This window comes from Aquarana catesbeiana, linkage group LG10 (genome assembly GCF_042186555.1).
Source record: "Aquarana catesbeiana isolate 2022-GZ linkage group LG10, ASM4218655v1, whole genome shotgun sequence".
Classification (NCBI taxonomy): Eukaryota; Metazoa; Chordata; class Amphibia; order Anura; family Ranidae; genus Aquarana; species Aquarana catesbeiana.
In genome coordinates, this window is record NC_133333.1 from 167,501,795 (window position 1) to 167,517,195 (window position 15,401).

The 15,401-nt window shown below is 43.3% G+C and overlaps 1 protein-coding gene across 1 annotated transcript in view; it reads right to left on the bottom strand.

Annotated features, from left to right (window-relative positions):
* Positions 1-15,401, bottom strand: part of LOC141111011 (taste receptor type 1 member 3-like) — a 99,020-nt gene that overhangs the window by 75,311 nt on the left and 8,308 nt on the right. Inside the window, 2 exon segments of the mRNA XM_073602905.1 lie at positions 984-1,172; positions 4,644-5,453. Of these exon segments, the coding sequence (XP_073459006.1) occupies positions 984-1,172; positions 4,644-5,453 (999 nt within the window).

The window sequence follows — 15,401 nt, forward strand, 5'->3', positions numbered from 1 at the left end:
GGCTGTTTCCATGGGTTGACTGCTCCTTTCCTCTGCAGGACTGACAAAAGAAAGCCGCATACAGTTTGCTGAAGACAAGCAGACTAAGGACATGGATTACTGGAACCATGTCCTGTGGTCTGGTGGGACCAAGATAAATGTATTTGATTCAGATGGTGTAAAGTGGGTGTGGCGGCAACCAGGTGAGGAGTACAAAGACAAGTGTGTCTTGCCTACAGTCAAGCATGGTGGTGGGAGTGTCATTGTCTGGGGCTGCATGAGTGCAGCCGGCACTGGGGAGCTACAGTTTATTGAGGGAACCATGAATGCCAACATGTACTGTGACATACTGAAGCAGAGCATGATCCCCTCCCTTCGGAGACTGGGCCGCAGGGCAGTATTCCAACATGATAACGACCCCAAACACACCTCCAGGATGACCACTGCCTTGCTAAAGAAGCTGAGGGTAAAGATGATGGATTGGCCAAGCAGGTCTCCACACCTAAACCCTATTGAGCATCTGTGGGGCATCCTCAAATGGAAGGTAGGGGAGCAAAAGGTCTCTAACATCCACCAGCTCTGTGATTTCATCATGGAAGAGTGGAGGAGGACTCCGGTGGCAACCTGTGAAGCTCTGGTGAACTCCAAGCCAAAGAGGGTTAAGGCAGTGCTGGAAAATAATGGTGGCTACACAAAATATTGACACTTTGGGCCCAATTTAGACATTTTCACTTAGGGGTGTACTCACTTTTGTTGCCAGCGGTTTAGACATTAATGGCTGTGTGTTGAGTTATTTTGAGGGGACAGCAAATGTACACTGTTATACAAGCTGTACACTCACTACTTTACATTGTAGCAAAGTGTCATTTCTTCAGTGTTGTCACATGAAAAGATGTAATAAAATATTTACAAAAATGTGAGGGGTGTACTCACTTGTGTGAGATACTGTAAATACTCTAAACACCATACACCCAGCACGTGTATATATTTATAGGGGCACTTACCTTCATACTGTACCATATAATTTGAGATCTGTTGATGGTCAGTTTCTTCCAGAAAGTTCCCACAGTGTTGAATGGTTTATTTTTATTATATGTCCATGTTAATATATCATAACCTATATTAATTTTCCCAGAAGCATCAAAGGTGATATTAGCAAAAGTGAAGTTCTGACTCTTCAGTTCTTGCAGAAGCTTAAACACAAAAATAAAATATTATGCACAAAAATGGCCAACGGAATAAAAGCCTGTCTACCAAAAGCAATATCTCTGCTTGGAGAGATCACCAGTTTCAGGGATACCAGAGAACCTGGGTCCTTTCACCTTCAATGATGATTACAAAGCCAAACAACTTCAACTGTATTCTCCATATTGTCATGTTTGTAATGCAACAGCTATAAATGATACACTATATTGTCAAAAGTATCCCTTTACACGCACATGAACTTTAATGGCATCCCATTCTTAGTCTGTAGGGTTCAATATTGAGTTGGCCCACCCTTTACAGCTATAACAGCTTCAACTCTTCTGGGAAGGCTGTCCACAAGGTTTAGGAGTGTGTCTATGGGAATGTTTGACCAATTTTCCAGAAGGGCATTTGTGAGGTCAGGCACTGATATGGATGAGAAGACCTGGCTCGCAGTCTCCGCTCTAATTCATCCCGAAGATGCTCTATCGGGTTGAGGTCAGGACTCTCTGCAGGCCAGTCAAGTTCCTCCACCCCAAACTCGCTCATCCATGCCTTTATGGACCTTGCCTTATGCACTGGTCCAAATCATTTGGTGGAGGGGGATTATGGTGTGGGGTTGTTTTTCATGGGTTGGGCTTGGCCCCTTAGTTCCAATGAAGGGAACTTTTAAGGCATCAGTGTACCAAGACATTTTGGACAATTTCATGCTCCCAACTTTGTGGGAACAGTTTAGGGATGGCCCCTTCCTGTTCCAACATGACTGCACTCCAGTGCACAAAGCAAAGTCCATAAAGACATGGATGAGCAAGCTTGGGGTGGAGGAACTTGACTGGCCCTTACAGAGTCCTGACCTCAACCTAGTAGAACACCTTTGGGATGAATTAGAACAGAGACTGCGAGCCAGGCCTTCTCGTCCAACTGCAGTGCCTGGCCTAAAAAATGTGCTTCTGGAAGAATGGTCAAACATTCCTATAGACACACTCCTAAACCTTGTGGACTAAGACTGGGATGTCATTAAAGTTCATGTGTGTGCAAAGGCAGGTGTCCCAATACGTTTGACAATATAGTGTATATGGGATAATGTTCCCCTTGTATAACCACATGTTACTGATCCCTTATGTATAAAGGCTTTATCTATCAGGGGCCTATAAGGCATCAGTGGGAGAAGATAGGAATAATGTCTTTGTCACTGTTGATAGAGTACAATTTTAGAACGTGCTTCACTAATTTTACATGAACACATTATGGTGAAGTGGCAAAACCCAGAGTTTGCTGGCAGTCCAGGCTGCAGGGAGAAAGACAAGGGACCTCAAAGCAATTTTATGGATATGATAATGCACCCCTTATTCTAAATTGTAAGGTTATCTTTATTAACCATTGATATTCAGTGACCTCATATGTTGTAGAGCAAGTCAATTTACAGAGTTTACTGTTCTGTTTTTATTGTTTTCTTTGTGTGAAATTCCCAGAGATCCTGCTAGTCTCCCTGCTTTCCTATTTCCAATTGATCACTCTGGGCATGACAGCACATCCATCTCAGCATGGTCAGTTTTCTGGCTGTGCTGGGAGAAAGCCTCTCGGTTCTCCAATGGTCAGACTTTTCCTGGCACACCCTCATGCACAATTATTCACTGGCAAGGTCGATGTACTGCGATTTCTCTATCCCTAGTTCTCTAAGCTATATATACACACAAATGTTTTGCCTTTCATTTCTGCTTTTTACTGAATGGGTTGTTTTACAAGGTAAGGGTTCACATTACTTTAAGGCCCTTAATAATGACTTGGAATGGAGCTTTATTCTTCATACTACATCAAAACTAATCTCTGTAAATCCTGACAATACAGATTCTATTCCACAAAGCTCCACCCCTTTCACAGGGCTGTTAGCCCAAGGTATGTGGTCGATTGTCTGTTGGTTGGAGGGGCTTAAGTAAAAAAGGTATTTAACAGTTACAGTGCCCAGACTGGTTACACAGCCCAGGAAAGCCTTTCTCAAGCAAGGTTCCATGAAACTCTAGTATTCCTTCAGAGGATGCTAGGGGTTCCTTAAGAAGTGGCAGATTGATATCCCATCTGCTGGTATTTGCATAGTTCTGAGGCAATGTCATTTGACAAAGCATAGTTACATAGTAGGCGAGGTTGAAAAAAGACACAAGTCCATCAAGTCCAACCTATGTTTGATTATGTGTCAGTATTACATTGTATATCCCTGTATGTTGCGTTCATTTAGGTGCTTATCTAATAGTTTCTTGAAGCTATCGATGCTCCCCGCTGAGACCACCGCCTGTGGAAGGGAATTCCACATCCTTGATGCTCTTACAGTAAAGAACCCTCTACGTAGTTTAAGGTTAAACCTCTTTTCTTCTAATTTTAATAAGTGGCCACGAGTCTTGTTAAACTCTCTTCTGCGAAAAAGTTTTATTTCTATTGTAGGGTCACCAGTACGGTATTTGTATATTGAAATCATATCCCCTCTCAAGCGTCTCTTCTCCAGAGAGAATAAGTTCAGTGCTCGCAACCTTTCCTCATAACTAAGATCCTCCAGACCCTTTATTAGCTTTGTTGCCCTTCTTTGTACTCACTCCATTTCCAGTACATCCTTCCTGAGGACTGGTGCCCAGAACTGGACAGCATACTCTAGGTGCGGCTGGACCTCTTGTAGAGTGGGCATGTTGTACCTATTTTCATCTCTCAGATTGGTAGCCTTTAAATAAGTAATCACTGACCCCAGTGATTTTTTGGGCTGTCAGTAAGGGTGGCATTATTCCCACTGACCACCAATGTAGGGGGCAATCTTCATACTGATCACCAATGTGAGATGCAATCCTCCTATTGACCAGCATTGGTACAGTGGACTCTTCTTACTTATCCCCAGTTTAAAAGTAGATTTTTTTTCCACCTATCCCCAATGTAACAGGGCATACTTCCCCCTGATCCCCAATGTAACATGACATTCTTTCCATTGACCATCAATGTAACAGGACATTCTTTCCATTGACCATCAATGTAACAGGACATTCTTTCCATTGACTATCAATGTAACAGGACATTCTTTCCACTGACCATCAATGTATGGGGCAATTTTACTCCCAATGACCACTAATGTAGAGGGCAATTTTCCACTAACTACCAGTGTATAAGGGGCTCTTCTGCACTGACCACCAATGCACCAACATGAGCGAGCATTATAGTGACTACCAACCTAAGAGGGCATGTTTACAATGACGACACTACATTTTTCACTGTCTTTGTTCTCCAAGTATCAATTACACCAGGTATGCCACATTCCATAGTAATTCATTCATTGCTTATTTATTTGTTCACTTATTGTTATATCTGCAGGTTACTAATCACACTAATGTAGCTTTAGATTTTTTAGACATAGAAATTATTTAAAGGGTCCTCCAGAGTAAAAAGTTTGAGATAGACTTGCGTATACAGATATAATATATATTTTTAATCAATTCACTACTTACCTGCCAAGGAAGTATATCATGCACATCCTTGCACTGACCATCTAGACCATGTACAGTATTATGAATAGCTTGGCCAATGCAGTGGACTGCAATATACACTCGATATGCCAGGCCAAGTGCCATAGGGTCCTGTAGCATTGTTATATTGTCAGGCGTTAAAATGCTGCATGATTCACATTGTTCCAGAAGGTCTTTAGTCTGGAAAACATACTGCTGGCTGATATTTGGATTTGTTGTGCTACCATTGAAAAGAAGCTTATTTTCCTTTTGAATCCGGTGTAGAATATGTTGTACGTAGTCTTTAAATCCAGGCAATGATTTACTTGTTGCAGAAAAACCAATGACTGTACCAATGGACTGCATACCTGGCATCTGCTGGAGAGATGTAGACTGGGACCAGGTTGTTGAGGCAATCCAGACCATTTTTAACTGGGACTCTATAACAGCTTTAAAGAGGAGTTCAGCTTCCTCTACTGTGGAGAACACAATAGTGACATTAACTCCTGTGTTCTGAAGTTGAAGAATCAGGCTCTGCATAGATGTATTGAAATTTGGGTTGTTTTCATTCTCTGGTATGTAAGCTTGATAGGCAATGCAAATGCCAGCTTGGGCAGCCTCAGCATTGAACAGGAAGAGTCCTTGCTTACCGTATTCATTTTTGCTAGCCACTGTGCCCACCCAGTTCCACTGAAACTCTTTTAGAAGGTTTACGATTCCCTGAGTCAGGGTTATATAACCAGGGATGGTGCGTAGAAATGCTGGGTAGACGGCCTTGTCACTGAACCTCTCATTGGAAACCTGATAACTTATCTGAAATACAGTACAAAGAGAAAACAAAAAAACAAAAAGTTGACTCATATACGCTCATACAACCATACTAGGCTTTATTCACTCCTCTATGCAGAAGATGAGCAGCAAATTCAGTCCTGGCAGTCTCACAAACTATGTCAGCATAGGTTATGGAGAATCACAACAGGGAATACCCCTAAACCATAATGGGAAGCAAGTTTATTTATTTACTTATTGCTCCTTTATACCAGTTTACATATAATATGAAGGTAAATAAGATTCCAATTTGTTCTCTGAACCTCCTTTTTCTGTATAAGCATGTTATTGCAAATGCTAGATGTTGCTTAGACTAAAGGCAGGAAAGTCCAACACTAGCCTGTTTACCTGTAGATATTTAGATGTGAGGCAAAGTAGTCCACTACAACTGGTCAGCATTTATCGTTCACTATTATGATCCAAAGCCCCCCTACAACTTCCATGGCCTCTTTCAATAGCAGAAAAGCAGTTTACCCTGCAATTCTAACCCTCTCCATTCAGGAAGTCTGTGCTATTCAACAGCCACTGGCTGATTTCTGAATTGAAAGACTCCACCCAACCCTTCCTTAGTGCCCAGATAGTCATGGCCACACCCCCTGTAGTCTTCTTTACTGCAGTGGGTGTCATAACTATAAGTATGGAACTCATCCTTGTATCCCACTGCGCATGTGAACATTGGGCAGCCTCCACTTCCGGGGTTGTGCATCAGTGACAGTTCCTTCAGGCTGGGTTCACATACACTATATTACCAAAAGTATTGGGACGCCTGCCTTTACACGCACATGAAATTTAGTGTCATCCCAGTCTTAGTCCGTAGGGTTCAATATTGAGTTGGCCCACCCTTTGCAGCTATACCAGCTTTAACTCTTCTGGGAAGAGCGGCGCCACTCTGAGTGCAGTGTGTCAGTTAAAATTCAATGTGTAATAAAATGTTTAATAAAAGTAGGATCAACTTACATAGATATGCCTGATGAAAGAGCACGCATGCTCCGAGCGCAAGCTCGACCACGCTTCCCGTTAATCACCACTGACGTGCTTGTTACATAGTTACATAGTTACATAGTAGGTGAGGTTGAAAAAAGACACAAGTCCATCAAGTCCAACCTATGTGTGTGATTATGTGTCAGTATTTCATTACATATCCTTGTATGTTGCGGTCATTCAGGTGATTATCTAATAGTTTCTTGAAGCTATCAATGCTCCCCGCTGAGACCACTGCCTGTGGAAGGGAATTCCACATCCTTGCCGCTCTTACAGTAAAGAACCCTCTACGTAGTTTAAGGTTAAACCTCTTTTCTTCTAATTGTAATGAGTGGCCACGAGTCTTATTAAACTCTCTTCTGCGAAAAAGTTTTATCCCTATTGTGGGGTCACCAGTACAGTATTTGTAAATTGAAATCATATCCCCTCTCAAGCGTCTCTTCTCCAGAGAGAATAAGTTCAGTGCTCACAACCTTTCCTCATAACTAAGATCCTCCAGACCCTTTATTAGCTTTGTTGTCCTTCTTTGTACTCGCTCCATTTCCAGTACATCCCTCCTGAGGACTGGTGCCCAGAACTGGACAGCATACTCCAGGTGCGGCCGGACCAGAGTCTTGTAGAGCGGGAGAATTATCGTTTTATCTCTGGAGTTGATCCCTCTTTTAATGCATGCCAATATTCTGTTTGCTTTATTAGCAGCAGCTTGGCATTGCATGCCATTGCTGAGCCTATCATCTACTAAAACTCCCACGTCCTTTTCCATCCTAGATTCCCCCAGAGGTTCTCCCCCCAGTGTATAGATTGCATTCATATTTTTGCCACCCAAATGCATTATTTTACATTTTTCTACATTGAACCTCATTTGCCATGTAGTCGCCCACCCCATTAATTTGTTCAGGTCTTTTTGCAAGGTTTCCACATCCTGCGGAGAAGTTATTGCCCTGCTTAGCTTAGTATCGTCTGCAAATACAGAGATTGAACTGTTTATCCCATCCTCCAGGTCGTTTATAAACAAATTAAATAGGATTGGTCCCAGCACAGAACCCTGGGGAACCCCACTACCCACCCCTGACCATTCTGAGTACTCCCCATTTATCACCACCCTCTGAACACGCCCTTGTAGCCAGTTTTCAATCCATGTACTCACCCTATGGTCCATGCCAACGGACCTTATTTTGTACAGTAAACGTTTATGGGGAACTGTGTCAAATGCTTTTGCAAAATCCAGGTACACCACGTCTACGGGCCTTCCTTTATCTAGATGGCAACTCACCTCCTCATAGAAGGTTAATAGATCGGTTTGGCAAGAACGATTCTTCATGAATCCATGCTGATTACTGCTAATGATATCATTCTTATTACTAAAATCTTGTATATAGTCCCTTATCATCCCCTCCAAGAGTTTACATACTATTGATGTTAGGCTAACTGGTCTGTAATTCCCAGGGATGTTTTTTGGGCCCTTTTTAAATATTGGTGCTACATTGGCTTTTCTCCAATCAGCTGGTACCATTCCAGTCAATAGACTGTCTGTAAAAATTAGGAACAACGGTCTGGCAATCACCTGACTGAGTTCCCTAAGTACCCTCGGATGCAAGCCATCTGGTCTTGGTGATTTATTAATGTTAAGTTTCTCAAGTCTAATTTTAATTCCGTCCTCTGTTAACCATGGAGGTGCTTCCTGTGTTGTGTCATGAGGATAAACACTGCAGTTTTGGTTACTGAAGCCTCCCGATTCACTTGTGAATACTGAGGAGAAGAATAAATTCAATACCTTTGCCATCTCCCCCACCTTTGTAACCAGATGTCCTTCCTCATTCTTTATGGGGCCAATATGGTCTGTCCTCCCTTTTTTACTGTTTACATACTTAAAGAATTTCTTGGGATTTTTTTTGCTCTCCTCCGCTATGTGTCTTTCATGTTCTATCTTAGCCGTCCTAATTGCACCCTTACATTTCTTATTGCATTCTTTATAAAGTCTGAATGCTGAGGATGATCCCTCAACCTTGTATTTTTTGAAGGCCTTCTCCTTTGCTTTTATATGCATTTTTACATTGGAGTTAAGCCATCCAGGATTTTTGTTCGCTCTTTTAAATTTATTACCCAATGGGATACATTGGCTAATGCCCTTATTTAATATGCTCTTAAAGCAAACCCATCTCTCCTCCGTATTCTTTGTGCCTAATATTTTATCCCAATTTATGCCTTTTAGCAAGGTTTGTAGTTTAGGGAAGTTGGCTCTTTTGAAATTCAGTGTCTTTGTGTTCCCTATGTTTCCTATTTGTGTGATTTATACTGAAACTAATTGACCTGTGATCGCTGTTACCTAAATTGCCCCGTATTTCCACATCTGTGATCAGGTCTGTATTGTTGGTAATCAGTAGATCCAGTAATGTTTTATTTCTAGTTGGTACGTCTACCATCTGACCCATAAAATTGTCCTGCAAGACATTAAGGAACTGGCGAGCCTTAAATGAATGCACGGTTCCCTCCGCCCAGTCTATGTCTGGATAATTAAAATCCCCCATTATGATAACACTTCCCATCCTTGCTGCTAATCCAATTTGTGATAGGAGATCCGTCTCCACTTCCTCCCTCAGGTTAGGGGGCCTATAGCATACTCCCAGTATTATTCTCCCCTTAGCTTCATCCCTTTGGAGCTCTACCCATAAGGATTCCACCTCCTCACTAGCTCCCTCAGTGATGTCATCTCTCACATTCACTTGTACATTATTCTTGATATATAGACATACCCCTCCCCCTTTTTTACCCTCTCTATCCTTGCGGTATAGGGTATACCCTTGAATGTTTGCCAGCCAATCATGAGAGCTGTTGAACCAGGTCTCTGAAATTCCCACAAAATCCAAATCCTCCTTGTACAACAGTATCTCTAGTTCACCCATCTTGTCCACCATGCTCCTGGCATTGGTGAACATGCCACATAGTTTAGACCGGTCGCATATTGTCCTCGTATTGGGTGTTTCAAGATTGCAACTAGGACTTGCTACTATACTCACCTTGTGTTTTTGTGCTTTGGTTAACCTACCACTAATGCCCCCAATACTACCCTCTGGAATATCTTCCACGCTGGCTATCACTGTCTCTGGACCCTCCCCCCCATCGCCTAGTTTAAAAACCCCTCTAACTTTTTGGCCATCTTCATTCCCAGCAGATCTGCACCCTCCTCATTTAGGTGCAGTCCTTCCCTTCTATAGTACCGGTTACCGACTGAGAAGTCAGCCCAGTCCTCCAGGAACCCAAACCCCTCCTTTCTACACCAGCTCTATAGCCACTTGTTTACTTCCCTAATCTCCCTCTGCCTTTCTGGTGTGGCTCGATGTACCGGTAGTATTCCTGAGAACACTACCTTGGAGGTCCTTTTCCTCAATTTAGCACCTAAGTCCCTAAAATCGTTCTTTAGGACACTCCATCTGCCTCTGACTTTGTCATTGGTGCCAACGTGCACCATGACAGCCGGGTCTTCCCCAGCCCCTCCCAGTAATCTGTCCACAAGATCCGTGATGTGCCGAACTCGAGCGCCCGGTAGACAACATACTGTTCGGCGCTTCAGGTCTTGGTTACAGATTGCCCTCTCTGTCCTTCTAAGAATTGAGTCACCTACCACCAGAATCTGTCTTTCCTTTCCCTTTGCTGCCCCCCCACTCTCACTGGAGGAGTTCTTCCCCTGGCAGCTAGGAGAGTCCCTCATCTCCAGCAGTGCTTGTCCCTGACTGGTTTCACCAATGTCACTCAATGGAGCGTACTTATTGGGATGCTCCAGTCCTGGATCGGCCTCTCTGGCACTTCCCCCTCTACCCCTCCTGACTGTCACCCATCTACTCTTTGTTAGTGCCTGCACCTCTTTGTCTCCATCCGCCTCTGTGCTGGCCCCTGCCGGCACCTGCCTGGATCGGCCTCTCTGGCACTTCCCCCTCTACCCCTCCTGACTGTCACCCATCTACTCTTTGCTAGTGCCTGCACCTCTTTGTCTCCATCCGCCTCTGTGCTGGCCCCTGCCGGCACCTGCCGTGTACGTTCCTGGCTCACCTTTAGTATGGAGGGACTTCTCAGTGCTGACAGTTGCTTCCCCAGATTCAGAACCTGGGCTTCCAGGGAAACAATGTGCTTACATTTTGCACAGCAGTATTCGCCCTCGATCGGATGATCAAGGAACGCATACATGCGGCAAGATGTACAAAAAGTCGCCTCTCCACACCCGCCGGGCATCGTACCTATTAAATTTAGTGAGGATTTGGGGATTTTACCCTGTCCAAATTACCTAACAGCTAGCTTCCTGGCACTAATACTCAAGACAATACACAGGTACACAACAAGACAATACACAGGTACTCACAGACCTACGTGCAATCGCAGAACAGTCGCAGACCTACATGCACTTGCAATACTCAAGTATACAGTACACAATACACAAGTACTAACGATCCACACACACTACTCAGACAACACTCAGATAACTCACACTACACAGGTACTATGACCCCTGTTATAACCTCCTGTTTTAAACTCTGGTTTTTAACTCCCACTTATACCAACTCCACTTACACCGAGTTCCACAGCCTCAGACTGAGCACGCTCAGACTGAGTCCTACACCCAGTTAAATAGGCACCTGTGAGCAATTAACCACCCCCCTTAATTGATAGACTGATGGAACCAGAGAAAAAAAAAAAAAAAAAGCTATTTAAAAAGTGACAGCAAAAGGCAAATGAAAAACTAAAAGGGAAAGCCCCAAAATGCAACCCAGCAAACAATCAGCAAACAATCAGCAAACAAACAGCAAACAAACAGCAAACAAACAAACAGCAAGCAAACAGCAAACAAACAGCAAACAGCAAGCAAACAAACAGCAAGACTTGTACACTCTACCTCTGGTTTTTTAACTCCCACTTATACCAGCTCCACTTACACCGAGTTCCACAGCCTCAGACTGAGCACGCTCAGACTGAGTCCTACACCCAGTTAAATAGGCACCTGTGAGCAATTAACCACCCCCCCTTAATTGATAGACTGATGGAACCAGAGGAAAAAAAAAGCTATTTAAAAAGTGACAGCAAAAGGCAAATGAAAAACTAAAAGGAAAAGCCCCAAAAATGCAACCCAGCAAACAATCAGCAAACAATCAGCAAACAAACAGCAAACAAACAGCAAGCAAACAAACAGCAAACAAACAGAAAACAAACAGCAAGACTTGTACACTCTAACTCTGTTTTTTTAACTCCCACTTATACCAGCTCCACTTACACCGAGTTCCACAGCCTCAGACTGAGCACGCTCAGACTGAGTCCTACACCCAGTTAAATAGGCACCTGTGAGCAATTAACCACCCCCCTTAATTGATAGACTGATGGAACCAGAGAAAAAAAAAAAAAAAGCTATTTAAAAAGTGACAGCAAAAGGCAAATAAAAAACTAAAAGGAAAAGCCCCAAAAATGCAACCCAGCAAACAATCAGCAAACAATCAGCAAACAATCAAACAGCAAGCAAACAAACAGCAAACAAACAGCAAACAAATAGCATACAAACAGCAAGACTTGTACACTCTAACTCTGGTTTTTAACTCCCACTTATACCAGCTCCACTTACACCGAGTTCCACAGCCTCAGACTGAGCACGCTCAGACTGAGTCCTACACCCAGTTAAATAGGCACCTGTGAGCAATTAACCACCCCCCTTAATTGATAGACTGATGGAACCAGAGAATAATAAAAAAAAAGCTATTTAAAAAGTGACAGCAAAAGGCAAATGAAAAACTAAAAGGAAAAGCCCCAAAAATGCAACCCAGCAAACAATCAGCAAACAATCAGCAAACAAACAGCAAACAAACAGCAAACAAACAAACAGCAAGCAAACAAACAGCAAACAAACAGCAAGACTTGTACACTCTAACTCTGGTTTTTAACTCCCACTTATACCAGCTCCACTTACACCGAGTTCCACAGCCTCAGACGTTGTTGTGTGACCATCTTCAGCTTCGGAGGCTTGGAAACCACCGGAGACGCTGGGAACTGCTGACCAACACTGCTGCCCAGCTGGACTACAGGAGCCCACGCTACTTATGCCATGCACAGTATATCTCACCAAAATGTGAGTTGATCCTACTTTTATTAAACAATGCATTTTAACTGACATACTGCACTCAGAGTGGCGCCACTCCTCTCTCTTTCTCTCACCCATATCCACAGAGTCGCTTCTGCTCTCTACAGCTGGCTGTCCACACTGATACAGACCAGAACCCCGAAACCCTGGTCTGGTCTCAGCAGTGAATGAACTTTGCCTACTGGCACACCCGGACCTTGGAACTATTTTCATATCTCACTAGCTGCGTTTCTAGCGCTCCATCTTTTTAAAATTTAAACTCTTCTGGGAAGGCTGTTCACAAAGTTTAGGAGTGTGTCTATAAGGATATTTGACCATTCTTCCAGAAGGGCATTTGTGAGGTCAGGCACTGATGTGGATGAGAAGGCATGGCTCACAGTCTCTGCTCTAATTAATCTCAAAGGTGTTCTATCAGGTTGAGATCAGGACTCTGTGCAGGCCAGTCAAGTTCCTTCACCCCAAACCCACTCATCCATGTTTTTGTGGACCTTGCTTTGTGCACTGGTGCGCAGTCATGTTGGAACAGGAAGGGGCCATCCCCAGACTGTTCCCACAAAGTTGGGAACATGAAGTGGTCCAAAATGTCTTAGTATGCTGACGCCTTAAGAGTTCCCTTCACTGGAACTAAGGGGCCAATCCCAACTCCTGAAAAACAACCCCACACCATAAAAAAAACAACCCCACACCCTCCCCACCAAATGATTTGGATCAGTGCTCAGAGGAAGAACACCTTTGGAATGAATTGGAACTGAGACTGCGAGCCAGGCCTTCTCATCCACATCAGTTCCTGACCTAAAAAAAATGCGCATCTGGAAGATTGGTCAAACATTTCCACAGACACACTCCTAAACCTTGTGGACAGCCTTCTCAGAAGAGTTGAAGCTATTATAGCTGCAAAGGGTGGGCCAACTCAATATTGAACCCTACAGACTAAGATTGGGATGCCATTAAAGTTCATATGCGTGTAAAGGCAGGCGTCCCAATACTTTTGGTAATATAGTGCATATGCTAATTGGATGCAGCTTTCCCCGCATCCAATTCGCATGACATGCAATTGTGAACCGATCTCAATGGAGCTGGTTCACACAGGTCCAGGGCAGGCGCGGTGCGAATTGCAGAAGGGTCCTGTGCTTCTTTTGGTCCGGTTCAGGTACAAATTCAGGCAAAAATTCAGACCTGAATCGCACCTGAACCGGTGTACAGAAACACACCGGACCCCATGCTGTGAACCTGGCCTCAGTGACAGCGGCTTTATTCCATCTCAAGTGCGCTGTCATACCCTTGCCAGTGGCCAAGGCAGGGGTCCTGGTTCACACTTCATCACTCCTGGCTTCTAGGCGACCCAGACTGTTATGCCTAGCACATGTCATTTTTTGTAAGTTCATTTTTATCCATTTAATAGTTATTTCTGCTTAATATACTAGACTATAGGGTTTTGCTCTCTTGTCTTTCCTTTTATTTTTCAGTGATTCAGGAGAGCACCCATTCTAGTCCAAGAGCAGCACCCTCCTAGTTAGATCATTGCAGACAATTTTTTTGGGCTACCCACGTTATTATCTTTTATGCTAGTGCTAGATCCTCACTTAATCTATTAACCTCAGGATTGTATGTAGCATATGGCTGTTATTGTTTTCTTTTATCATTGTTATTATTGAAATTTTGCCATGAGCGTTTTGATGCATTCGGAGCAGGGTAAATTAGACTGGTGTTGAGTGTTGTGGCTTTTTTTTTTTTTTTCTTTGGATCCCAATTTATTTAGTTGCAGCATCGTAACCATGCCATTGTTGAGTGTAGGCATTTATTGTAGCACTCACCACATCTAATCAACCCAACTATAGATGCAGATTGCTGAAGACTAGCTGTAGTCCCAGCACCTAGGAGGTAGAAATGCATGCAGGAATTTGAGATTCTATATTCTACTCCATCCCCAGTCTGGAAGAGGTCTTTGCTGGCAGCAGTCACAATGTCGCCATTTTGTAGAGGATTTTTAGTTACTTGCTGTACAGTGCAGTACGTCGTGCAGAGAGAGGAAGGCAATGTGGATTCTGGATTTATGATTTAGAAAACTGAACTGCATATAAGCAGGTGCTTGTGGGGTGTCATTGAATGTATTTTTGTTGTGGTATTCATTGCACTGTGTATTTATACAGACAAATACAGGCTGCTCAGGATTCAAAGGGGTTAACTGTATCTAGACTCTTTCCCAGGCTTTCTAAGGCCTGCCCCCTGCTGTAATCCACATAAATACAGGGGAGATCTCAGAGTCGCTCTGTCTCTTCCACGTGGGATTTACAGCGGAAAGACTGCTTCATCATGCATACCATCCAACATTTTGAGATGGGAACCAGGGACAACTATTAGCAAAAATATATAGGACACACCCTCTGCCACACCCCTTTAAATGAGAATTATACAAAAAAAATAAAAAGATTAGCTAAACCCACAAGTGCTTTTTGTTTACCACTACTATTCATTTATACTAGCTTTTGAAATTGGATGAAAGGTTTATCACTGAGAAACGCTATTTGAAACATAAAAAGTGCATTTTATATACAACTATATAGATCAGACCAAAATGAGGGACAGATGAGGAGAAAAGAGGGACAGAGGGACATTGCTCCAAATCAGGAACAGTCCCTCGAAATCAGGGATGATTGGGAGCTATGAACATGTAGTGCTACAGGAGCACAAGGCTCCCTTCTGGGTCATCCTGCTGGGATTCTCCCCGGACTAGGAACTTACCATCACTGGACTTTAGCTAAATGGATTTTGTTTCTCTGGAAAGTATGAACCTGTGCAGCCTGCATTAGTTAGTTAGTGCTGGACTCTGTTCCATG